A 25,960-nucleotide genomic window follows, 5' to 3' on the forward strand; every position below is an offset into this window, starting at 1 on the left:
TCGCACGTGTGTCTCAAGGCGCGTCAGCACCTTGGTTGTCTAATGTAAGCGTCCGCCGCCCCCCTGGGTTGTGCCCTGTGGAGTCGCCCAGTGTAATCGGTGCAGGATGAGTCTGCAGGGCTTCTGTCCTGCTGCCTCGGGTGAGGAAGGAAGCGATGGGGCCTGAGAAGGGAGATGACTTGTCCTAGACCCTCACCGGGTGTGCACGTGGGGTCGCTCACAGGACTCCAAACTCCTAGGGCAGGTGTTCTGTCCACTTAAAGTCAGCTTTAATAAAAGATGTTTTCGAGCGTCGCACTTAAGTTTGTAAAGTTTGTACAAATCATTGCAAGACTGAAACGCACCTGAGTGTGTCCCTTTATTCTGGGTATCCTGTGGATGTTCTGACCTAAGTTGTTAACAGACTGAGAAGAGATAAACTATAAGCGTTTTTTAATTTCATATTTAATGACGGAGGTTTATTTTAATAGGATTCAATGTACACTCGGTACGGAAAAATAAAGTATCCCCTCAGGTACCAGAGTCACGTGGGAGTTACAGACCTGAGGGTGGTTGCTCCCTCCTTATTCTCACAGGCCCTTCTGAAGGTGACAGGACGGGTCTCCCACAGGTGTCTCTTGTGGAGCGCGGGGCGGGTGCTCGTGCACCCCGAGCCGCTTCAGTCGTAGCTTCACTGCCTGCGTTTTCCTTCTCGAGGTCCGCCTCCACTGTCACAGTCCTGCACGTTGTTCCAAGAGCAGCGGAAAATGAGTCAGCCTCTGGTGAGTTTTGCTGTTTACGTATTTACCTGCTGCTGTTCTTTTGTGATAACACCTTGGGAGGCGCATAGTTCAAAAGTTAAAATGGGAAAGTAGGAGTAGGTAAAAGATGTGGTTAGACAAAGTGTAGAGGAGCAGGTCAGCACCAAGTGTTTCTGGCAAGTTCTACGTGTAGATCCCAGGATCCTCTTAGAGCCACAGTACAAGCCTCGTGTTCTTGACATTTGTGGCAGAACACCATCCCTTGCTTGACTTATATGGTCCTGCCAAATCACTTTTGTTCTGGAGCGTTAAAAGGTTTCCCTGAGGATCCCGCTGTAGGCCGCGAGCCTTCCTGAGAGACAGCCCCTAACGTGTTGACGTTGGTGCCTTCCTTGTGCTTCCTGTAAGCCGAGAGCGTGCTGTCCAGGGAGCACTCAGTGCATATAAGTTGTCTGTTCAGTAGAACACCGTTGTCACATAGGTACATTGTTTTCAGTGCTCAGTCGAGGGATGCAATGAGGATCATCTGGAAGAACAGCCTTGTCACCCTTCCAGTAAATTGCGCTCTTTGTCTCTTACAATCTCAGAGGGTCGCGTTACACACCATGCAGTGAGGTCTCTGGCAAAGATTCTTGTTTCCCAGCTGAATTGTATCGTGCAGCCTGCGGTCTTGGTTCTGCCCCTCCACGGAACCTGATCCGGTTGAGGTGACCTGGCATCCAGCATACAAAGCAGTGGAGGTTTGCCAGTCGTCACCTCAGACCACTGTCGCCTTGCCATCCGCAGAGTCTGCTGTGTTGGTTTCTGTGACAGATCTCTCCTTGCTGTCTTCCTGACTGACTCTGTCTTCCGCCCTCTGTGTGTGTTGTCGTTTCACCCTTGGTCCATGACTCTCCACCCCGTCTGATCTCACCCTCTGGTGCTTTTCACCTCCAGCTCTGTCAGGTCTCCCACCTGGACCAGACAGATGCCTCTGTCCAGCCACTTGCCAGCATCTCTATGGAGTTTGTCCAAAGGGCACCTCGGATGACTAGATCCAGTAGATCCAGAAATGATTATTTACAGCTCCCCTGCCCCTTGCCTTGTCCTGTTGTCTCTGGCGGCTCATCGTTGCATCATCCAGCCTGTCACCTGCCCAGAAAAATGAGTTCATTCTAAAGTCCTTCTCCATCCTCTGTTACCACGTTGTAGTGTGAGGCTTGTTAATGTCGTATTCTGAATGGTTTTTATTCGTTCTCCTTCATCCCATACTTGCTACCATTAAAACAGCTTATCTGTTCATTTCTGTAGTTACAGAAACTTCTTTTCTGTGCCGCTACCTCTTTCCTCCAGCAGCTCAAGTGTATTCTCCACGCTGAGTATTTCTCCTAAAATATTAATCACAGCGTTTTGTCTGCATGTGGGAAGCACTTTAGAGGTTCCCTGGGTGACTGGACAAACGAGGTTGCCGTTCCGCGGAGCCATTAACCATCGAGCCCAGCACTGGGGGGAGGTCCTAACTCGCCGATGATGCGTTTGGATGGATCTGTGGGGTAAAATCCTGATCGGAGAGGCTTAGGAGAGAGGAGTGGGAGAACTGGGTTTGTTCTGGTCCCAACTTTTTCAAGACATTTTGCTGTGACGGGGAAAATAGCAACTGGACAGTAGCTGGGGTAGGAGCTGAGGTCCGGGGAGGATGTTTTGTTGTGTTGTGTTGTGTTGTGATGGGAGAAATAACAGTGGGAATGATCCAGTAGATGCGTGTGGGGGAGGGGAGAGCTGCTGCCCGTGCTCCTGGAGTGGGGAGGGGATGGCAGAGCTGGGTTGCAGGTGGGGAAGCCCTCCGATGGCTTCTGTGTTCTCGGGGAAGCAGCTCCTCAGCTGAGGGTGAGGGTGAGGTTGGGGGGTTGAGGGGAGAGCAGAGCTCTGGGGCCCAGCTCCATCGTGACCATCAGCACACACAGTGCATCCAGCTGGGAAGACTGTACTTGCCTTCCCTGCCTGAAAAGCCATCTCCTTTCTTAAATGTGGGAGTAATTACTCTTTGGGGAGCCTATGTAATTACACGGGTGCTGCTCAGCTCAAAGCGAATTGAGTGCCAGTTCTGGCCACGGACATTTTCTGCTCTGCTGATGGAAGGGTCCCCAGAGGAAGTGTCCTGCTTGCCTGGCTCTTGGCCTCGAGGACCCTTCACACCATCTAGTGTTGTGTGTTTTATGTTTGACATAAGCATCAAATGTCTTCAGTTTCTGCATGTGATCTTAAGAAGCAATTCTCTGCTTCCAGGAGCTTCTGTGCTCCTCGGGAAAGGCACTTCACAGATGTAATTACAGGAGAGGACGGGAATCCTGCCCGTCGATACATAGGGAACTCCAGAGTGCTGACAAAGCAGAGCCTGCTTTCATTTATTTATTTATTTATTCATTTATTCATTTAAATTTTTTATTTGTTTACTATTTAACTTATTCAGTTTCAGCTGCGTTGGGTCTCTGTTGCTGCGCGCGGGCTTTGTTCTCTAATTGCGGTGAGCGGGGGCTACTCTTCGTGGCAGTGTGCGGGCTTCTCATTGCGGTGGCTTCTCTTATTGTGGAGCACAGCTTCTAGGCATGCGGGCTTCAGTAGTTGCGGGTCGTGGGCTCAGTAGTTGTGGCACGCAGGCTCTAGAGTGCAGGCTCAGTAGTTGTGGTGCACGGGCTTAGTTGCTCCGCAGCATGTGGCATCTTCCCGGACCAGTGTTCGAACCCGTGTGCCCACCATTGGCAGGCGGATTGTTAACCAGTGTGCGACCAGGGAAGTCCCAGAGCCTGGTTTTAAATGCATTGTCAGAGCACGTGGCTCAGTGACTCGGGGAAGGGGGACGGCCCTCAAGTGCCCAGGACTTGGGTAGCTGCAGAGGTTGGCGAGGCTCTCAGAGCAGCGTGAGGTGGACTGGATGAGGCTCCTGAGGTGCTGGTAAGGACCTCCTTCCTTAGGATGTGGGCCTCCCGTCAGGAAGAGCGGGACGTGAAGGCAGGCAGACCCTGAGTTTGACTGAAGAGCCTCCCTTCTGTGCTGGTTTTGGTTTCTTCCTGTGGAGAAACTGAAACCTTGTAATTGGGACAGTGAGTCATCTGATCAAAAGATGTCATGTGTCTAGACTGTGGACGGCATGAAACGCGGGGTGGGGTGCGGTGGGTCAAGTCAGGGGGACTCTGGGCTCCAGCGCGATGCCCGACAGGAAGGGGCGAGGCCGCGGCGTGTTCCCGCTCATCCTAGGCCCCGGTAAGCAGTATGGACGTTCCCTCGGGGTTTTTCTGAATCGTGAATGAGGTTGAGAGTATTGTCACGTGCTTAGAAGCCGTTTCTTCTTTTTAATTGGTGGACAGTCTTTAGCGCAGCTTTAGGGTTACAGGAGACTCAGAATCGAGCAGACAGCGCTTTCCTATACCCGTCCCTCTGGGTTCCCCACCTTGGTAACTCTGGCCTGTGTGGCGCGTCATCTCAGTGATGGATCGGCATTGACACCTAATTCTCCCCTGGAGTCTGTAGTTTATATTAAGGCTCACTCTCTGTGTCCTACTGTTCAGGTTTGGACAGGTGTGATGACCTGCAGCCACCACTGCAGTGCCACCCAGAACCATTTCACTGCCCGAAACATCCCTGGGGGCCACCTGTTCACCCGCCCAGTGCCCCCAGGCCCCCGACAGCTGCTGGTCTTGTTACTGTCTGTGTATTTTTGCCCTTTCGAGAATGTCACGTAGTTGGAGTCCTTCATTCTGTGGTCTTTTCAGACTGGTGTCTTTATGTTTTTGTATGAAGGGCCTGTTCATGTCCACTGCCCGTCTTACTGCCCCAATGCTTTCCTGTGGTTTTTTTTTTTTTTTTCTGTGCGCGCGCCTCTCACTGTTGTCTCCTCTCCTGCTTCGGAGCTCAGGCTCCGGACGTGCAGGCTCAGCAGCCATGGCTCAAGGGCCCAGCCGATCCGCGGCATGTGGGATCCTCCCGGTCCGGGGCACGAACCTGTGTCCCCTGCATCGTTTGGCACTGGAAGGCTTCCAGAAGCCTCCCCCTTCCATTGCAGCTGAGGAAGCAGCTCCTCAGCTGAAGGTGTGGGTGAGGTTGGGGGTTTGAGAATAGGCAGTTGGAAGAACTCCTCAGTCTGGAAGACACGATGTGGGAGGGAATCTGAGTAGCTCATGTAACGTGTGTATAGATTATTCACTAAATCTTGAGTTAGCTCTTAAGATTGAGAAGCATCAGCATTAGGGAATAATAAGCGAGCTGTCCTCCACATCCTAAGACACGGTACCAACTGAGACTATAAATCTGCAGGTCCAGATTCATTCACAGATGGTAGGCTGATGGGAAGCTGTTAGCCAGAGTTAGGGGGTTAGGGAGCAAATCCCCAACTTAGATTCTGTAGAGGGTAACAACCTGCCTCTCTCATGCAGGGGGAGATGGAATTCTCAGCTCAATGCCTCAGGACTCCAGTCCATTTTCATGGCTGTTGTAATCTGTTTCTGAAGTGGTCTTTTCTACAACATTGAAAAAAGTGACTGCATTATCCTGAACATTTTTATCAAGTAACAAATCAGCTGATATAAATGCATAAAGTTGGCTGAAAGCAGGCCAGGATTTCAAAGCCCCTTCGGCATGTCTAGGTTGGGCACACGTCATGGAGCCTAAGAGTTTATTTAGATGGGTATCTTAAAAAGCTGCGACTAAAAGTGACCATGAAATCATCAAACTTTTAAGTTTGAAAAAGGCTCATTCTTTTTCATATGTAAAAAATCATTAACTGAGTCATTAAAAGAGCTTTTTAAAAAGCCTCCTGTCAAGAGAGTGACAGATACAGAACTTTAAACCCATGCCTCTGGGGCCAGTGCTCTTTCTGTCATAAAATGTTTCTCCCTAACATTTGATGAATCAAAACACACACACACACACACACAATGTTAAGACCCAGTGTTCACTCTTCAACTTGCTTTCAACCATATGGAAACTTTATGGATTGAGTCTTTCAGATATTATTTCAGAGCAGATAAGCCAAACGCTATTTCTCTCACCTGGCTCCAAGCACTGTTTAGTCTTCTCCAACTGGGTGTAATTATTCACTAGGGATCTCACCTATTGTTCCACACTCAAACTTGTGATGGCCATGCTGTGGACTCCATTGTCTTGAGAGGAAAGTTTACACACCAAAACATTTGGGTGGGTGAAAGGAACACAGGAGAGGAGACTAGAGGAAAGGTATCGGTAAATATGTAGTGAGTTGTTGCTCTTCTACCTTGATTATGCCTGAATGGCTATTTTTATTAACATGAGCTTGTGCTACATGCTTGATGCATGACACACGCAGACTCCCTTAACTTAGAACATAATTGTGGCACATGTATCTCCAGCTACAAATATAGATACCAAAGAGCCTAAGGAGCTCTGAGAGTCACATACCTTCATTTATGTTTTTTGACTTTTTCTTTTTTTGTGAGAATTGAATAGAAATAAAAGCTAAAAAGTATCCCTTATTCACCTAGCAATTTCTTCTCATCTTCCTTTTCTCAGGTAACATCTCTAGGAATCCTCCCATACCCAGGAAAAGATAGTTTCTCCTGCTCTTTACAATCAAAACCCCCTGGGCAACCCTTTCTCATACCTTTTATAGTAGGGTGTTGAATTGTGGATTTACTTGTCTGAATCTTCTTGAACCTGTGAGAAATTGAGTGCAGGGGCTGAATCTTCCAACAGTGTATCTTCCAGTGCCAAGCATGAAAGAGTCAACTAACATGTAGCTTTAAAAAAAAAGTATCTTGTACATATTGTAAGTGTTCAATACATTTGTACATCAAATACATGAAATAATCAAGGCTGAGAAATATGATAGGAAAAAATTAATATTAAGGAGGATTTATAAATGAGTAGAAAGGGGATTTTAGGGAAGAAATCATGATTTAAGATTATTGGTTTTTTTGAACCTGGTATATGTTGCGGATTGCTATAGAAGAAAAGGCAGTTCAGTACTTTGAAAATGTGTGAAGTCTATATTCATTAGTTCATCAGCTAAAATAAGGTGGTATGCCCATAGCTGCTCATCTTTCAAAAATTTTCATAAATGTCAACTTGTTGAAAATATTTTTGAAACTAATTTTTCTTTACCTTTTAAATTCTCTTGGAATTAAACATGGTGATTTACCACTAAGACCTTCAAGATGTATTAATTTATTTAGGCCACCATAATAAATTTGAGAGAGTCTTTGTACAGAGATGCATTTTAAAAAACACAGTTAATCACCCAAAAGTAATTTATAAAGGAATTCAAATTTTAACCATTACTCATAAAAAAAGGTGAAAAAAGGAATTAAATTCATAAAAAGTTGAACATTCTTAAATCTTCATCCCCCTACTCAATTTTCTTGTAGTTCACAGTGCTGCAGAATTCCTAATGCAGAAATCCTCAATTATATCCAGCACTTTTTGGCTTTTCCCTTTTCTTTACAAACCCTCCATTATTTTCTTTTTCTTTTTTTTAAATATCTTTTTTGGAGTATAATTGCTTTACAGTGGTGTGTTAGTTTCTGCTGTATAACAGAGTGAATCAGCTATATGTATACATATATCCCCATATCCCCTCCCTCTTGCGTCTCCCTCCCACCCTCCCTATCCCAGCCCTCCAGGCTGTCACCAAGCACCGAGCTGATCTCCCTGTGCTATGCGGCCGCTTCCCACTAGCTCTCTATTATTCTGTATTTGGTAGTGTATACATGTCCATGCTACTCTCTCACAGCGTCCCAGCCTAACCTTCCCCCTTCCTTGTGTCTTCAAGTCCATTCTCCACATCTGTGTGTTTATTCCTGTCCTGCTCCTTGGTTTATCGGAACCTTTCTCTTTTTTTTTAGATTCCATATATATGTGTTAGCATACAGTATTTGTTTTTCTCTTTCTGACTTCCTTCACTCTGTATGACAGACTCTAGGTCCATCCACCTCACTACAAATAACTCAGTTTCGTTTCTTTCTATGGCTGAGTAATATTCCATTGTATATATGTGCCACACCTTCTGTATCCATTCATCTGTTGATGGACATTTAGGTTGCTTCCATGTCCTGGCTATTGTAAATACAGCTGCAATGAACATTGTGGTCCATGACTCTTTTTGAATTATGGCTTTCTCAGTGTATATGCCCAGTAGTGAGATTGCTGGGTCGTATGGTAGTTCTCTTTTTTAGTTTTTTAAGGAACCTCCATACTGTTCTCCATAGTGGCTATACCAATTTACAGTCCCACCAACAGTGTAGGAGGGTTCCCTTTTCTCCACACCCTCTCCAGCATTTATTGTCTGTAGATTTTTTGATGATGGCCATTCTGACCGGTGTGAGGTGATACCTCATTGTAGCTTTGATTTGCATTTCTCTAATGATTAGTGATGCTGAGCATCGTTTCATGTGTTTGTTGGCAATCTGTATGTCTTCTTTGGAGAAATGTCTATTTAGGCCTTACGCCCATTTTTGGATTAGTTTGTTGTTTTTTTGATATTGAGCTGTGTGAGCTGCTTGCAAATTTTAGAGATTAATCCTTTGTTAGTTGCTTCATTTGCACATATTTTCTCCCATTCTGAGGGTTGTTTTTTCGTCTTGTTTATGGTTTCCATTGCTGTGCAAAAGCCCCATAGCAGTATTGTGAGTGTCACTGAAGCAGACTTGGGTCCACTTATCCACGTGCAATAAACCCAATCTACTGACACTGGGTTGTGGTGAAATAAAGTGCCGTGTTTTATTGTAAGGCACCATACAAAGAGTCCGGGACAGCTAGTACTCAAAAAGCCTCATTTTCCTGATGGGTTTCAGCAAAGTGTTTTTAAAGGCAAGGTGAGGGAGGGGAGTCCCAGGGTATGTGATCAGCTTGTGCACAGTTCTCTGTTTGGTTGATGGTGAGGTTTCAGGACAGTGTCACAGGGGTTAACGTCATCAATTCTTTGGCTCCAGTAGGCCTGGGGGCTATGTGCTCATGGTCATTAAGTAGTTAACCTTCCATTTGGTGGGAGTTTTAGCATCTGTAAAGCAGGTAATGTGCATCAAATACTGTTATCTATGTACTTCAGAGAGGAGCTAAAGTAGAGGATATGGGGGAGGGGTCTATCCTAGGAAGGCCCCATAGGGTCCTCCTCTGTTATATGAGCCCTGATGTTCTTTCCAAAATCCTCTTAAAGTTGAAGACAGAGAGATTGGGTTTCCATTTTTTTGCTACCAAAAGCATCCTAACTTATACACTTGGCATAAAAATACTCTACTAATTTGGTACCTGCTCAGAGGTCTTGCTCAGGGCTGTACACAACTCCAGCTTGTGTCATTCACATTGACATTATTATGAATGGTACCCACTGGAGTTGTGCAGTCCCCAACTTTCATAGTTGTAAAAGGCTGTGCTGCTTTGTATCTGCTCATCTTTCCAGCTCCCCTTCAGTTGTCTTACATATGTGAGCTACAGTTGAGTCAGTTCCAACTACTTTTGCTCTCCAGAGGAACCATGGTATTACTTGGGGTTTTTTTTTTTTTTTTTTTTGCTGTATGCGGGCCTCTCACTGTTGTGGCCTCTCCCGTTGCAGAGCACAGGCTCCGGACACGTAGGCTCAGCAGCCATGGCTCACAGGCCCAGCCGCTCCGCAGCATGTGGGATCTTCCTGGACCGGGGCACGAACCCGTGTCCCCTGCATCGGCAGGCGGACTCTCAATCACTGCGCCACCAGGGAAGCCCTACTTGGGGTTTTTCTGATCACTTTGTTCCCAATGCCAAATACAGATTCTTCACAGTTTGTTCATCTGACAGAGTCGTGTTTCGTCTTTGATGGTCTTCTCAGATATCACCTTTACTCTAAAACTTTTCTGGTCACATCATTTTCCTGCCATAGACCCTAGGCACTCATAGTAAATGACTTTATCAAATGTAAACATAGCACTTTGTGTACATTTCTATCAATGCATCTCATGATGGTTTTATGTTAGTCTTCTGTACTGACCTATGTGCTTTTTGAGCAAACAGATTTTTCAAATTGTGGCCTAGTAGAGGAAACCCTAGCACACAGCAGATGCTTAAAGGACTCTCTTTGTGGACTGTTTAATGTATTCATTAACACTCATAATTCACTGAATGAACCAAATCATTTAATATTTACAGTTTTCCACAGCAAGATCTTTTTCGACCCACCGCCTAGAGTAATGAAAATAAAAACAAAAATAAATAAATGGGACCTAATGAAACTTAGAAGCTTTTGCACAGCAAAGGAAACCATAAACAAAATGAAAAGACAACCCTCAGAATGGGAGAAAATATTTTCAAACAAAGCAACTGACAAGGGATTAATCTCCAAAATACAGAAACAGCTCATTCAGCTCAATATCAAAAAGACAAACAACCCAATCAAAAAATGGGTGGAAGACCTAAATAGACATTTCTCCAAAGAAGACATACAGGTGGCCAACAAACACATGAAAAGATGCTCAACATCACTAATCATTAGAGAAATGCAAATCAAAATGACAGTGAAGTATCACCTCATACCAGTCAGAATGGCCATCATCAAAAAATCTACAGACAATAAATGCTGGAGAGGGTGTGGAGAAAAGGGTACCCTCCAACACTGTTGGTGGAACTGTAAATTGGTACAGCCACTATGGAGAACAGTATGGAGATTCCTTAAAAAACTAAAGATAGAGCTACCATATGACCTAGCAATCCCACTCCTAGGCATATATCCAAAGAAAACCATAATTCGAAAGGATGAATGCACCCCAATGTTCACTGCAGCACTATTTATAATAGCCAGCACGTGGAAGGAACCTAAATGTCCATCAACAGAAGAATGGATAAAGAAGATGTGGTACATATATACAATGGAATATTCCTCAGCCATAAAAAGGAATGAAATAGTGCCATTTGCAGAGATGTGGTTGGAGCTAGAGATTGTCATACAGAGTGAAGTAAGTCAGACAGAGAAAGACAAATATTGTACAGTACCATTTATGTGTGGAATCTAGAAAAATGGTAGAGATGAACTTACTTGCAAAGCAGAAATAGAGTCACAGATGTAGAGAACAACCTTACGGTTACCAAGGGGGGAAGGGGTGGGTGGGATGAATTGGGAGATTGGGACTGACATATATCACTACTATGTATAAAATAGGTAACTAATGAGAACCTACTGTATATCACAGGGAACTCTACTCAGTGCTCTGTGGTGACCTAAATGGGAAGGAAATCTAAAAAAGAGCAGATATATGTATATGTATGACTGATTCACTTTGCTGTACAGCAAGAAACTAACACAACATTGTAAAAGAACTATACTCCAATAAAAATCAAATAAAAATTTTAGAGTTTTTAATCTCCCATTATCACATATATCCAGATGCAGCAATATTTACTTCTTCTATCAGTTGCCAATGTCAACTAAAAAAACCCAAACAATAGCAGCATAGTAAGGAGATACTTTACTCAAAAGGGTAAGTGTAAGGAGGGGCCTATTGCAATTGGGGGAGGAGAACTATTGCATTAGGGAGAATGCTGTGACCCTAAGATCTGCAAGCCTCTCAGTGGTTAATCAAAAGGGGTTTTTCTTCTCTTGAGAGGAAGTAACAAGGGTATTAAGGGTAGGGTGTGGGCAAATGGGATAAAAGAGTAGCTTGAGTGGATGGTAGATCAGAGAATATTTTACCCTGAGGTGAGCCTGTTCTTAGGAGAGATTATCTGTTGACTCAGTCTGACAGTGAGTCCGAGTTCTGGAGCCTGGAGGAAGGAGTGAAACTTTACAGTTTGATTAATAAGCAGTTTGTTCCAATTGATTAGTAGGAATAAACACTTCAGATGATAATTTATGAGACAAAAAAATGGCAATTTGGAATATCTTTGTCTGGCATTGCCATAGGTAAACAAGAGGCGGCATCTGTGGTGGTTCTTAGGAATAAGCTGTTTTCCACAACACAAAGGGCAGAGGGATATCTTAACTTTTGCTGTTTTCCAGGATTCGAGGGCTCAGGTAAAATTCCACATTGTCACTAATAATAGTTTGCAGTATCGAAGGACACAATTAGACTATATAAAACTTTATTTTCTCTTCCAGTGGTCATCACACAGCCAAGCAAATGTATCCACTTGTTAAATTTAATTACCTTTTATCTTAGAGAGTTCCCCCAAATTAAATAGGTCGGAAATTTTTATAAAGAATCAAATATTGCTTTCCTGTCTGAAAAGTGTGGACTGAGTATCAGAGACTTATCAGATTCCTTTCAAGCTAAAGTCACCTTCATTCACTTGATAAGACTGTAGAGGGCACAGTTGGACTGAAACAAAGCTTGAGTGAAAGAGTGTGAGAACTTCATTACACCCAGCTAATACCCACCTGTGTGCTGTCAGTGATTCATATCTGCCTTTCAGAGCAAAGGTCTTTTAAAAAGTCTTTTTGAAAGAGGGTTTTCTTATTTGTCACTTTACTTTCTTTTTAATTAATCCTGACAACATTTCATGTGAGAAAGTGTGTTTGAAGAGATAGAATTATAAATGAGTCCAGCATTATTGTTATAGTCCCTGGATTAAAATGTTACTGTAAGCTAAGGCAAGGAAGTCAAAGATAGTAGATTAAGAGAAAACTGCTGGGGAAATGAGCAAGCATTATTAAAAACAAGTGACAGGTTTGTATTACTCTATTGGAAGGAGCATATAGTAGTGGAAAGACTAAGGAATTAGTTGAGCTATCCGTAAGCTATTTGAAGCACAGCTTTTCCAAAGCTAAGTAAAGTTTTGTCTAATCATCAGCTAATTTGTGGTTTCAAAATCCTGTAGTGTTCTTGATGCAGTTACCACCAAAATGAAGCATGCCCTTCTTCCTAATGGTCTACTCCTCCCCTTCCTTGTACTATATGTGCAAAACAAATGACATATACGAACTCTTTATGTTCTCTTTTCACCCTGCTTTCATTCCACATTGCACCAAGATTTCATTTTCCACATCAGTAATGGCTTTATAATTTCCAAATTCAAAGGTTTTTCTTCTGTCTCATTTACCTTAAAATCTCAATTGCCTTTGATTTTTTGCTCCTCACAGATGACTCTTATCTTTTTGCTGTAATTGTGTTGACTATGTACTACCTGTTACTCTTTTCACATATTTAGCAAATCAGTTTGTTAGTTTGAGTGCTTCTTTTTGATTTTTCCCATTCCATTATTTTGGGAATTCACCATACTTCTGTATTTTGTGTGCTGGTTCTCCTCTATCAGACTATTGATTGAATTTTATGTTTCCAGCTAAAACCTGCCATTGGATTGGCTGTTACCTCAGTGGGAAATGGCTAGGGTATCCATGTAATGTACTCTCACTAAAGCCCCAACTTTGTATTGCTAATTGCCTTCTAAATATTCATAAATGGATGTCTTGCTATTCCTTGAAAGATAGCTATTCAAAATCATTTTTCTCTCCAAACCTAGTCCCTCTTTCTGATTTTCTCATTCTTCTATCTCTGCCATAGCCCTTAGATAGAAAAAAATTTGACTGTTTTTTGAACTAACACTCTGTAGGCTCCTTGCTATCCTCCTAGGCCAGGTCTTTGGGCCAAGGTAACTAGTGTCTGGATCCATTAGAAAGTCCAAGGGGGCAGAATTTTCTTTATGCTTTGTTCATTAATGTAGCCTAATCACAAAGGATGATAAGTAGCTCAATTAATATTCATTAATAAATGAATGAGCCCAAATACCCAAAGTTAGGTTCTCCTATTATTTATTTTACATTAATTACCAGATGAATATTTTTAATACCACTTTTGTATTGCTGCTTTTCTGATCAGAAACTTCATTGAGTCTATTTTGTCTCTTTTTTTCTGACTTTTAAGATTGTCCATTTTTCTATTCTAAGGAGGTCCTAAGAAAGTGAATTAATGTTGTGGGTAAGAGTGAACGTACTGGAGTTAAACAGCCTGAGTTTGATTATTGTTCTTTCATTTACTAACTGGGACAGGTATTTAATTTTTCTGTGCCTCGGTTTCTACGTCTTTAAAATTGAGATAATGATCACTGGATTGATGTTAGGATGAAATAAGTTAGTGTGTCTTAAGCACTCAAACAGTGCCTGGTATTTAATGAATGCTCAATATGCATTATTATTATTATTATTATTAACCTCTACATTTGAAAAGCGTCTGTACAGTCAGTGACATCCAGATGTTTAATAGAACATATCCCATCTTTCAAACAAAATTTTACATGTAATCCCAATAACTTTATGAAATACAAAATAAGTGTGGCTTTGATTATTTGTACCCTCCGCTCTTTCATAAACTCATAAATGTCCTTGACAAAATCCCCAAACTCCAAGAACTACAATTTAAAAACCCCTGGTCTCAGTAACTTTTTTTCTTTTTTTTTAATATTTATTTTTTTGGCTGCACTGGGTCTTAGTTGTGGCATGCAGACTTCTTAGTTGTGGCATGCGGAATCTTAGTTGCAGAATGTGGACTCTTAGTTGCAGCATGCATGCGGGATCTAGTTCCCTGACCAGGGATCAAACCCGGGCCCCCTGCATTGGGAGCACAGGGTCTTACCCACTGGACCACCAGAGAAGTCCCTGGTCTCAGCAACTTTTGATGTAAGTATTTACTGATTGACTAAGTCATGTTGAAAACCATTAGATTGTAGAAAGAGCAGGCATTTTAATAATATATCTATTATATTGCCTGTCTCAAGTGAGGGTATTGTAAGACAAGGAAGTTACATTTGAAAATATTATGTAACACAGACAATTTATGTCTATTTTAGTAAATTTAGATCAAAGGAATAAACTTTTTTTATAATAAATGAGGGGTAAGTTTGAATTACAAATCATACTTAAGGAATCAAAGTGTTGTGTTATTATAATTGTCATATATAGAATAAATTATTTGCCCTTTGAGCATTTGGAGATGACTTAAAACATTATTTGTTTCTGAACTAAACCTAAAAGATGTAAAAAGCATTTTCTAAATGATAATATTGATATTAACACTACTTATCCTTTTACTTTCAACTCTGTAAGCTTAGTAAAACTTCAGTCTTTATTGATATCCCCATATCTAAAAGATATTTATCTCTACTGCTTAACTGGAAATTTTTGAGAAAAAATTAATTGATGTTATTAAAAGAAAGGTGTCATCTAAAATTATACTGTCTTATTCTTAGAAAGAATTTGCTGAGTGATCCAATGAACATCTGACTAAGAGTCATGTACTCTTAAAGGGGTTGAGAACAGGTTCATGAGATATTTGAGTCCCTTCATTTTACAAATGAGAAAAATATGAGCCTGCTTAGCTAAGGAATTTACCAAAGATAGATGATTGCATATTAAATATTAAGAAGTATTAAAATCTCTGTTCTCAATCCAGTACTCTTTCCACCATTTGGAAAATTAATCATACAGTCTCAAACATCAAAATATTTTTTCCTGTATCCAAAAGAGAACAGAATGTCATGTTTTAGAATCCAGATGTCATATCAACTTAAAAAGCAACATAAAAAACAATTGTAAAGTAAAACTTTGGATTAAGCAGATGATGACTGCTTGATTGGTAGTGGCTTATACTGGAATATAAAGTAAATCAGTAAGCAGAAATACTGCAGTCATCTGTTTTTCTGAATGTCAATCAACAGAGAGCTGTTCTAAGAAGGATTGAGAAATAGCAAAAGGCTGGTCTTTCTCCAATCTGTGGTTGTCTTTATTGAACTCATTTTCTTTTTTCCTTGCCCTTTTTGGTGCCTCTTATCTCTGTTCTCTCCTTCTCCTACCAAAACTTCTTCTAGGAAACTTGTATCAAACTTGTACTGAAATGTAAATGGCTTACAAGCCTTAAGGTGCTGCCTCTCCCAGGGAAGTGTGAGGAGTGAGATTTAAGAGGGGCAAAGAGGGCCTCCCTGGTGGCGCGGTGGTTGAAAGTCCGCCTGCCGATGCAGGGGATACGGGTTCGTGCCCCGATCTGGGAGGATCCCATATGCCGCGGAGCGCCTGGGCCCGTGAGCCATGGCCGCTGGGCCTGCGCGTCCGGAGCCTGTGCTCCGCAACGGGAGAGGCCACAACAGTGAGAGGCCCGTATACCGCAAAAAAAAAAAAAAAAAAAAAAGAGGGGCAAAGAAAGGTAAAGTTATAGAATGTATATCTAAATATGAAATTTTAAGCATCAATGAGGAAGAGAGTAGCAGTTTTAAATTGTAGGAGGACACACTTCCCAGTGATTTTAAAACCATTGTTAATCTCCCCAAAGAAATAAAAACCAAACAGACAAACAAATATGCAACAAATATAACAGCCAAACACAAAAACAAAAATAAAAAACCCCAGATTAATGGGACTTGACTATGTTGAAACTGAGATTAATATGTGGAGTATTGATTTCTCTAATAAGTTGAGTCCCTCAGTCCATGAACATGGTATATCCCTTTATCTAGGTATTCTTTAATTTTTCTCAGTACTGCTTCATAATTTTGCATATAGAAGTCTTCGTATCTCTCATTAGATTTATTTTTATGTGTTTCACTTTTTAGATATTACCATCAAGAGCATCATTTTCTGAATATCCTATTTGCTGTTGGTCTGTACAAATACAATTGATTTTTAAAACTATTGACCTTGGATTCAGCAACCTTGTTAAATTATCTTATTCAAATGGCTTACCTGTAGAATTTGTTTCAAATACCATAAGGATTAAAAGATCAATTCTCTAAAACAATGTAATAAATCTAAGATTTCCTACAAACAGTAATGTTTTTAAAAATTCATACAGCAAAACTTGACAGGAAAAGAAGAATAAATATGTAAATCCACAATCATCGTGGGAGATTTTAACACAACTCCCTCAGTAGTAGGTAGAACAACCAGCCAAAAGTCCATGGAAGATTTTTAACACAAATATCAAACTTGATCAATTTGAAATATATAAAACGCTCTATGCAACAATGATGGAAATCACACTTTTCACAAGTATATATAGACTATATTACAAAATTACTTATATGGTTGTACATAAAGCAAGTCTCAACATATTTCAAAGACTGAAATACAATAAAATATGCTTTCTGACCATTGAGATGTTGAGTTAGAAATCAGTAACAAAAATTATTTTAAAATAGATCCAAATGTTCAGGAATTAAGCATTTTAATAATCCACAAAGAAGAAATCACAATTAGCATAAGAAAAGCAAAATTTTAGCTATACTCCCATGGTTTATTACATATGTGTGTACTCTAACACCATCACAGTTTCCCCCACAAGCATATGCACTAACAGAGTTTGTATCCTATCTATCTAGTTTCCTTTAGGGTCTGATAAGGCCAGTTGAAGATGCTTACTAAATGCTAATTGGGTGTATCGGCAGAACTCTTGGTTTTAAGCAACATGATATGACTTAGATAACTTTAAGAAAATGAATTTATTACAGTGATACAGAGTAGCTCACAGAATGGTTTGGAGAGTCAGAGAACCATGGGTCTAAACTATCAGCCAGGAGAAATGTCTAAACTTATTTCATGGTCTGATGTGGTGAAGGCGAGATTGCCGCTACTGCTGGATTACTTGATTACTCTGCAGATTGTAATGCTGAGCTCACAAACACAGAATTTAGATGCTGCTGGAAAGAGGGTATTGCTTCCACTAGGGTTCTTTTGTGTGACCAGTATAGACTCTACAATTACTGTTTTCCACTCACTCACTGGCAGCTTTTAATTGCAAATCTGGGGCATATGCATCCAACTGATAGAATTCCGTTTTTGTGCTAATGCCCTAGTTTCAAAGGAGGCTGAGAAAACAAGTACTTGAGATGTTTAGCTTCTATGGTGAAAGGTGGATTTGCCTCATAAAGGGGGAGATTCCTAAATCATAGGGAATGGACAAGGTTCATGCAATTTATCTATGACTTTCAGGCAGACATGGGTCTTGCCAAGACACTTTGGATAGTCTATTTACTGATCTGTAGGTTCTCTGAGCATGATGTCATTAAAATAGAGTATAAGTGTGATGTCAGAAGGTCAAGGTCTCTATGAACTAAGCTGTGATGTAGAATGAAAAAGTTGAGACAATACAGTGAAATTAATACTGCTGCCTTGTGATTTGCAAGCAAATTGTTCTGATGTTCTCAGCTTTTTAGAGTAAAGGAATAAAAGCATGTGCCTAATCAATAACTATTGATTACTTAGAAAGCAAAGCAGGTCCCTTAGAACCTTACTGATTTGTTCTAGTGAAGAGACCACATATAGAACAACGGCCTCAATTTGCTGTCTCTAGCTGATCAAATTTATAACAATCTTCTGTTTTACTCCTGAATACTCTGACTTCTACACTAGACAAATTGAAATTTTAAAAGGGAATATGATAGAAATCACCAACCCTGAATTTGTAAAATCTTCAGTAGTGAAACTAATCACTGTGATTCTCTTAGGGATTTAATCATGCTTTTGACATATTATTATAATAAATAGAGGAAGCTCTTGGGGCTTTTATTGAGCTCTTCCTAATAAAAATATTATTCCCTGAGACATGCAGCCAAGATGGTGATTCTGCTTGTGGCTGAGTGTACTACTTTAATGATATACTAAGAAACTAGTGAAATATTTATGGAATTTTGGGGCATCCTAGTAGTCCTACTGGGAGGCAGACTTAAGTCAAACTGCCATTTATCATTTCATCTTCATGTCTCCACCCTGACTAGTGGAGAATAGCGGTATCGAAGGTACCAAGAATCAATACAGGGAAGGGTAAAGAGGTTGGGATGGGAAAAATTGACTTCCATTTTCTAGGTAACTCTTCTTGGCTAAGTCATTACATGTCTCCAATCATGGCGAAAAAAATGTTACTATATATCGTAAAATTGACTTCTCTTTAGAAAGATGGCAAGTGAGGGTTGGAGAGTCCTTTCTTTATTGGAATCTACCATTATATCCTCATCCCACTACAAAGAAGTCCAGTTCTTTTTCAGTCAGTGCCCCATTCCAAGATGCCAATTAAACTCTCATAATAAAGCAGTCATCAGAATTAAATGTTTAGTGTTATTCTATCTCAACCTGTGGATGCAAGAAGTAAGACTTTTATCACATTCACAGAAAGTTAATGATATTTGGCATTATCTTGAGCTGGGAATTTAAGACTGGAATATTACATTCTTATTACATTGGTTTATCCTGTTGTCTTTATTTTTAATTTATTTTATTAATTTATGAAAAGAAATTTTATTGTGGTAAGAAACCAATATGTGATCTACTCTCACATTTTTAAGTGTATAATACAGCCCCTGGCAACTATCATTCTATTCTTTGTTTCTGCGAGTTTGACTATTTTAGATATCTCATGTAAGTGGAATCATGCAGTATTTGTTCTTCTGTGACTGGCATATTTCACTTAGCATAACATCTTCAGATATATCTATGTTACTGCACATGGCAGATTTTCCTTCTTTTTTAAGGCTGGACAATATTCTATTGTATGTATATATCACATTTTAAAAATGTATTCATCCATCAATGGATATTTACGTTTTGTCCATATCTTGGCTATCATGAATAATGCTACAGTGAGCATGGTAGTGCAGAAATATCTTTTAGATCTTGATTTCAAATCTTTAGACTATCTACAGAGAAGTGGCATTGCTGGGTCACGTGATAATTCTATTTTCAAGGTTTTTAAGACCCTCCATACTATTTCATAGCAACTGTACCATTTTACATTCTTACCAACAGTACCCAGTAGTTCCAATTTCTCCACATCCTTACCAATACTTTATTTATTTTTATAATAGCCATCCTAACAGGTTCAGGATGATACCTCATTGTGTGTTTTCTTTTGTTATTTTGGTCTGTGCTGTGTGGCATGTGGGATCTTAGTTCCCTGACCAGGGATTGAACCTGCACCCTCAGCAGTGAAAGCACAGAGTCTTAACCACTGGACCACCAGGGAATTCCCTCATTGTGGTTTTGATTTACATTTTCCTGATGGTTAGTGATGTTGAGCACCTTTTCATATATCTGTTGACCATTTATATATCTTCTTTGGAAAAATGTCTGTTCAAGCCCATCATTGCCCATTTTTAAATTGGGTTATTTGGGGGTTTTTTTGCTATTAAGTCATAGGAGTTTCTTATAAATTTTGAATATTAAGCCCTTATCTGATACAGGGTTTGCAAGTATTTTCTTCTCTTCCATAGGCTGCCTTTTCATTTTGTTGATTGTTTCCTTTGCTGTTCAGAAGGTTTTTAGTTTGATGTAGTTCTACTTGCCCATTTTTGCTTTGTTGCCTGTGCTTTTGGTGTCATATAGTTAGGACATCATTGCCAAAATTAGTGTCAAGGATCTTTTCCCCTATGTTTTCTTCTAGGAGTTTTACAGTTTCAGATCTTATGTTTAAGTCTTTAATCCATTTAGAGTTGATTTTTGTGTATGATACAAGAGTCCAGTTTCATTCTTTTGCATGTGGATATCCAATTTCACCAACACCATTTGTCAGTTCTGAGAAAGAACAAAGTTGGAGGCATAAGAGTTTCTGATTTCAAAAACTATATTACAAACCTACAGTACTCAAAACAGCATGGTACTGGCAAAAAGACAGACGAATGGAACAGAATAGAGAGACTAGAAATAAACATATGCATATACAGCCAACTGATCTTTGACAAAGGAGCAAAGAATACAATTGGGAAAGGATGCTCTCCCAGTGCCCTTAGAAGTAACCATGACACCCTACAGATTTGGAATATTCAGGGCCTCCATACTTTTTTAAAAGATAAATTTATTTATTTATTTTTGGCTCCATGGGGTCTTCGTTGCTGTGCACGGGCTTTCTCTAGTTGTGGTGAGTGAGGGCTACTCTTCATTGCAGTGTGCGGGCTTCTCATTGCGGTGGCTTCTCTTGTTGCAGAGCACAGGCTCTAGGCTCATAGGCTTCAGTAGTTGTGGCACACAGGCTCAGTAGTTGTGGCTCGTGGGCTTAGTTGCTTCCCGGACCAGGGCTCGAACCCGTGTGCCTTGCACTGTCAGGTGGATTCCTAACCACTGCACCACCAGGGAAGTCCCAGGACCTTCATCCTTTTACATGTGAGTTACTACTTGGTTTTCCCTAGTCAGGTCACTAGTAGGCTTTAAGTTCCAGGAGACTCTAAGGTTAATTTTTCTCAATTTGTTTCTTATTGCCAACTAGGGATTTACTGTCTTCAGTGTCAACCAGGCTAGATAACTGATGGCAGTTTCCCCTATATCCTCAATGATCTGTTGTCTCTGATCTCTCCTGGTATCAATTTTTATGTTAGAGCAATAGATGACTTACTCTGGGTTAATTAAGTAGAAAATAAACTACTAAAAAGATATTGGACAGTTTATGGAATCTCTAAATAAAAGATTCAAGAACCAGCATTGGTGTTTGGAAGTTTAAACTTATGCCTAGGAATCATGCTGTAGAATTGGTCCAGGGAACAACCTAGTGCAAGAGTCACTGGGCAGAGACACTTCAGCTAGAACTACAAAGATCAATGATAGGGGATGCTAAATACAGTAATATGAATCACTGATACATTTGTTCTGGATACTGAAAACTGTGTGTGCTTTCCACTTCCAGAATATATTCTAAGCAGTCTTTTCTTCTTGTCAGTAGCTTCTAGTCCAGTCTCCAGAATGGATATAACTGATTGTCAGAGCTAAGGTCATATGCTAGCCTATGGCTTTAAAGGTTACTCAGAGATTAAGTAGCTGGCATTTTCAATCTCAATAACGAGAGACAGATTCTTCCTCATAAGATGGGGATTTCCATAACTTATATATGGGTTCATACACTGGACAAAAACGAAGAGTAGAACTCTCCATTAGAGTTTATTCATGAATAAATACCACATAAGTCATAATTTTCTTTACAATAATATTTTGGAAACAAGAGTAAGGAAGTTTTATATATATATATATATATATATATATATACACACACACACACACATATATACACACACACACACATACACATATATGTATATATGGGTGTGTGTGTTTATAAATTCTGATTTTATATAAAGTAGGCCTTTGTTTTTTACTGTGACTGTTCTGAATGCAGAATGGGGATTCTTTTAGTTACAAAGAGGAAAATGAAAACTTTTTTCTGAACTAAACTACATGAAATGTGAACATGAAGATTAACATCGTCTCTGAGGCAGGTACCTCAAAATTATACTCCTTCTCAATCAATGTTATTGTCAGTTCTTAGCTTTATTAATTATTAAAGGAAAATATATATCCAAGACATTACTGCAAATAAATATTTTAGAATATGTCTGGCTTTTCCTGTACAGTGAAAACATTTTTATAATATGAAATGTAAGAACAGATATTTTTCCAACGTAAGTTCTCATTGCACATTCTCACATACTATAACCATATGTAATTACTGTTAAGTGAAAAGCCTGTATTAGATGAGTAAATTGTTAGAGCCAGTGGTAAGAAAATTATTATATATATATTTTTAGCACAGTATTTAAATTTTATATTTAAGAAACTTTTGAGGGACTTTTCATCTAGCTAGTAAGTGAGTTAATTAAAAACAGAGGAACGTTGTGAAGAGTGACACCATGGTGTTTTTAGAATCAGAGGGGTATGAATTCAAATTATTCAATGATAATTTTTGAGATCTTACCACAGCCAGGTACATGGCTTTTACATTTTCTCTAGGAATTTCATTTTCATCATCTAAACAATAGATATAAAACATTTAACTAATGAAGTTTTTGAGAGCAGAACAAATCTTCAAGGCAAGACACAAAAAGGTGAAAACCTTTCCAAGTAACTTGACTATGTTCCAGAGCAAAACTCAATAATATTTATAGAAATACAAAAATATTCATCACTACTACAAGGCAAAATTAATAAGTTATGGCATCCAACCAAAGATTACCAGGCATACAAAGGGTCAGGGAAAGATGAGCTATAATAAGAATAATCACTTGAGAGTGACCCAAAACTGGCACAGATGTTAGAATGAGAAGATAAGGAAGTCAAAATAGCTTTTATAATTGTACCACCCATGTTAAAAAAAGTTATGTCGAAATATAGAAGATATAAAAAAGAACCCAATTTAACTTCTAGAGATGAAAGCTACAGTTATTGAGATCAAAACAAAGCAAACAAATCATTTGATAGGTTTTGTGTGTTTGAAAGTTTGTTGTTTGAAAATTTGTTTCATTTGTTCTACCAGTCAGACCTGGTAGAAGAAACAGTGTTTCTGGGTAAGAGATGATAAAAATACCAGTCCTCCAGTTAGTTCACTGTCACTCTCAGAGAGCTTAAAAGAGAACTCAGTGTGGTCGAACAGTAGCCCAGAGAATAAGTTGGAGGGGGTTATTGCTGGAAGTGACAAAAGTAAGACATGGCTTCCACTTTGGGGTGTCTTCTGTTGTAAAAGAGGCAAGAATGAGGATGAACCATAAACTCTTCCCATGCTGAAGCCACAGAGTGAACCCATCCCATGTTATTAGAGGCCACTGATACCAGAGGCAGAAGACCAGGATCATAACTGCTAATGGGCAGCTAATTGTGCTTGTAGTCAGAGGAGGGTCTCCCTCTTTTCCCCTTTTTCTTTTTAATTCTAAACTCAGGGTTATAATTAAACAAAACAGGAATTTAGAGAAGAGCATGTGGGAAGCTTTTTGGCTATTTGGAGTTGTTGCTTTGAACAAATATCCCCCCAATAAAAATAATAACATAATAATAGTAGTACATGAAATGTCCATATATTTACTTAAATGAATTCTTTAAAATTAGATGTAGTTTTTGGTCTAGACTGCAAAAGCATTAAATTTCCCTTGTAGCAGTTACTGAAAAAAAATTAAACATTTAAATTTTTTTACTTCATCAAGATTGAATTTCTCAATCAAACCACATATGATTAACCTGGTTTTCCAATGTATCTTTTATAACAGACATATAATCTGATAATAAACATGGCATTGTTTTCTGAATTATTATTATTATTATTTTTTTTAAACATTTATTTCATCTGAAATTATTTAGAGCATGTTATAAAATTTAATTGAATTTCATTGTTGTCTCCAAATAGCCAGTTGCTCACACGTGTTGTAAAATGGTACATTTACTATACATTGACATAAAAACTAAATTAAGTTTGTCTCAGAACACTTTTTTTTTTCCTCATTCTCATATTTTTTTATTATTATTATTTTTTAATTAGTTTCTGCTTTATAACAAAGTGAATCAGTCATACATATACATCTGTTCCCACATCCCTTCCCTCATGCATCTCCCTCCCTCCCACCCTCCCCATCCCACCCCTCCAGGCGGTCACAAAGCACCGAGCTGATCTCCCTGTGCTCTGCGGCTGCTTCCCACTATCTATCTACCTTACGTTTGGTAGTGTATATATGTCCATGCCTCTCTTTTGCTTTGTCACAGCTTACCCTTCCCCCTCCCCATATCCTCAAGTCCATTCTCAAGTAGGTCTGTGTCTTTATTCCCGTTTTGCCCCTAGGTTCTTCATGACTTTTTTTTTTTAATTCCGTATATATGTGTTAGCATACGGTATTTGTCTTTCTCTTTCTGACTTACTTCACTCTGTATGACAGACTCTAGGTCTATCCACCTCATTACAAATAGCTCAGTTTCATTTCTTTTTATGGCTGAGTAATATTCCATTGTATATATGTGCCACATCTTCTTTATCCATTCATCCGATGATGGACACTTAGGTTGTTTCCAGCTCCGGGCTATTGTGAATAGAGCTGCAATGAACATTTTGGTACATGTCTCTTTTGGAATTATGGTTTGCTCAGGGTATATGCCTAGTAGTGGGATTGCTGGGTCATATGGTGGTTCTATTTTTAGTTTTTTAAGGAACATCCATACTGTTCTCCATAGTGGCTGTACCAATTCACATTCCCACCAGCAGTGCAAGAGTGTTCCCTTTTCTCCACACCCTCTCCAGCATTTATTGTTTCTAGATTTCTTGATGATGGCCATTCTGACTGGTGTGAGATGATAGCTCATTGTAGTTTTGATTTGCATTTCTCTAATGATCAATGATGTTGAGCATTCTTTCATGTGTTTGTTGGCAGTCTGTATATCTTCTTTGGAGAAATGCCTATTTAAGTCTTCTGCCCATTTTTGGATTGGGTTGTTTGTTTTTTTGCTATTGAGCTGCATGAGCTGTTTATAAATTTTGGAGATTAATCCTTTGTCAGTTGCTTCATTTGCAAATATTTTCTCCCATTCTGAGGGTTGTCTTTTGGTCTTGTTTATGGTTTCCTTTGCTGTGCAAAAGCTTTGAAGTTTCATTAGGTCCCATTTGTTTATCTTTGTTTTTATTTCCATTTCTCTAGGAGGTGGGTCCAAAAGGATCTTGCTGTGATTTATGTCATAGAGTGTTCTACCTATGTTTTCCTCTAAGAGTTTGATAGTTTCTGGCCTTACATTTAAGTCTTTAATCCATTTTGAGCTTATTTTTGTGTATGGTGTTAGGGAATGATCTAATCTCAAACTTTTACATGTCCCTGTCCAGTTTTCCCAGCACCACTTATTGAAGAGGCTGTCCTTTCTCCACTGTACATTCCTGCCTCCTTTATCAAAGATAAGTTGGCCATATGTGCGTGGGTTTATCTCTGGGCTTTCTATCCTGATCCACTGATCTATCTTTCTGTTTTTATGCCAGTACCACACTGTCTTGATTACTGTAGCTTTGTAGTATAGTCTGAAGTCAGGGAGCCTGATTCCTCCAGCTCCGTTTTTCGTTCTCAAGATTGCTTTGGCTATTCGGGGTCTTTTGCTTTTCCAAACAAATTTTGAAATTTTTTGTTCTAGTTCTGTGAAAAATGCCAGTGGTAGTTTGATAGGGATTGCATTGAATCTGTAGATTGCTTTGGGTAGTAGAGTCATTTTCACAATATTGATTCTTCCAATCCAGGAGCATGGTATATCTCTCCATCTATTTGTATCATCTTTAATTTCTTTCATCAGTGTCTTATAATTTTCGGCATACAGGTCTTTTGTCTCCTTAGGTAGGTTTATTCCTAGATATTTTATTCTTTTTGTTGCAGTGGTAAATGGGAGTGTTTTCTTGATTTCATTTTCAGATTTTTCATCATTAGTGTACAGGAATGCCAGAGATTTCTGTACATTAATTTTGTATCCTGCTACTTTACCAAATTCATTGATTAGCTCTAGTAGTTTTCTGGTAGCATCTTTAGGATTCTCTATGTATAGTATCATGTCATCTGCAAACAGTGAC

At 39.6% G+C, this 25,960-nt stretch overlaps 1 protein-coding gene and 1 pseudogene across 3 annotated transcripts in view; both read left to right on the plus strand.

The window, feature by feature from the left end:
• Window positions 1–25,960, plus strand: part of LOC308610914 (centrosomal protein of 78 kDa-like) — a 558,473-nt pseudogene that overhangs the window by 23,791 nt on the left and 508,722 nt on the right. The window lies entirely within an intron of this gene.
• Window positions 1–25,960, plus strand: part of LOC308610931 (uncharacterized protein) — a 64,258-nt gene that overhangs the window by 540 nt on the left and 37,758 nt on the right. For both annotated transcript variants that reach the window (XR_014014700.1, XM_081259913.1), the window contains exon 2: window positions 697–761. Coding sequence is in view for 1 of the 2 variants with exons in the window: in XM_081259913.1 (XP_081116039.1) it covers window positions 697–761 (65 nt within the window). In the remaining variant the exon portion in view is untranslated. The remainder of the gene's footprint in view (window positions 1–696; window positions 762–25,960) is intronic.

The sequence above is a fragment of the Mesoplodon bidens genome (genome assembly GCF_964165515.1).
Source record: "Mesoplodon bidens genome assembly, contig: HAP1_SCAFFOLD_96, whole genome shotgun sequence".
NCBI lineage: Eukaryota > Metazoa > Chordata > Mammalia > Artiodactyla > Ziphiidae > Mesoplodon > Mesoplodon bidens.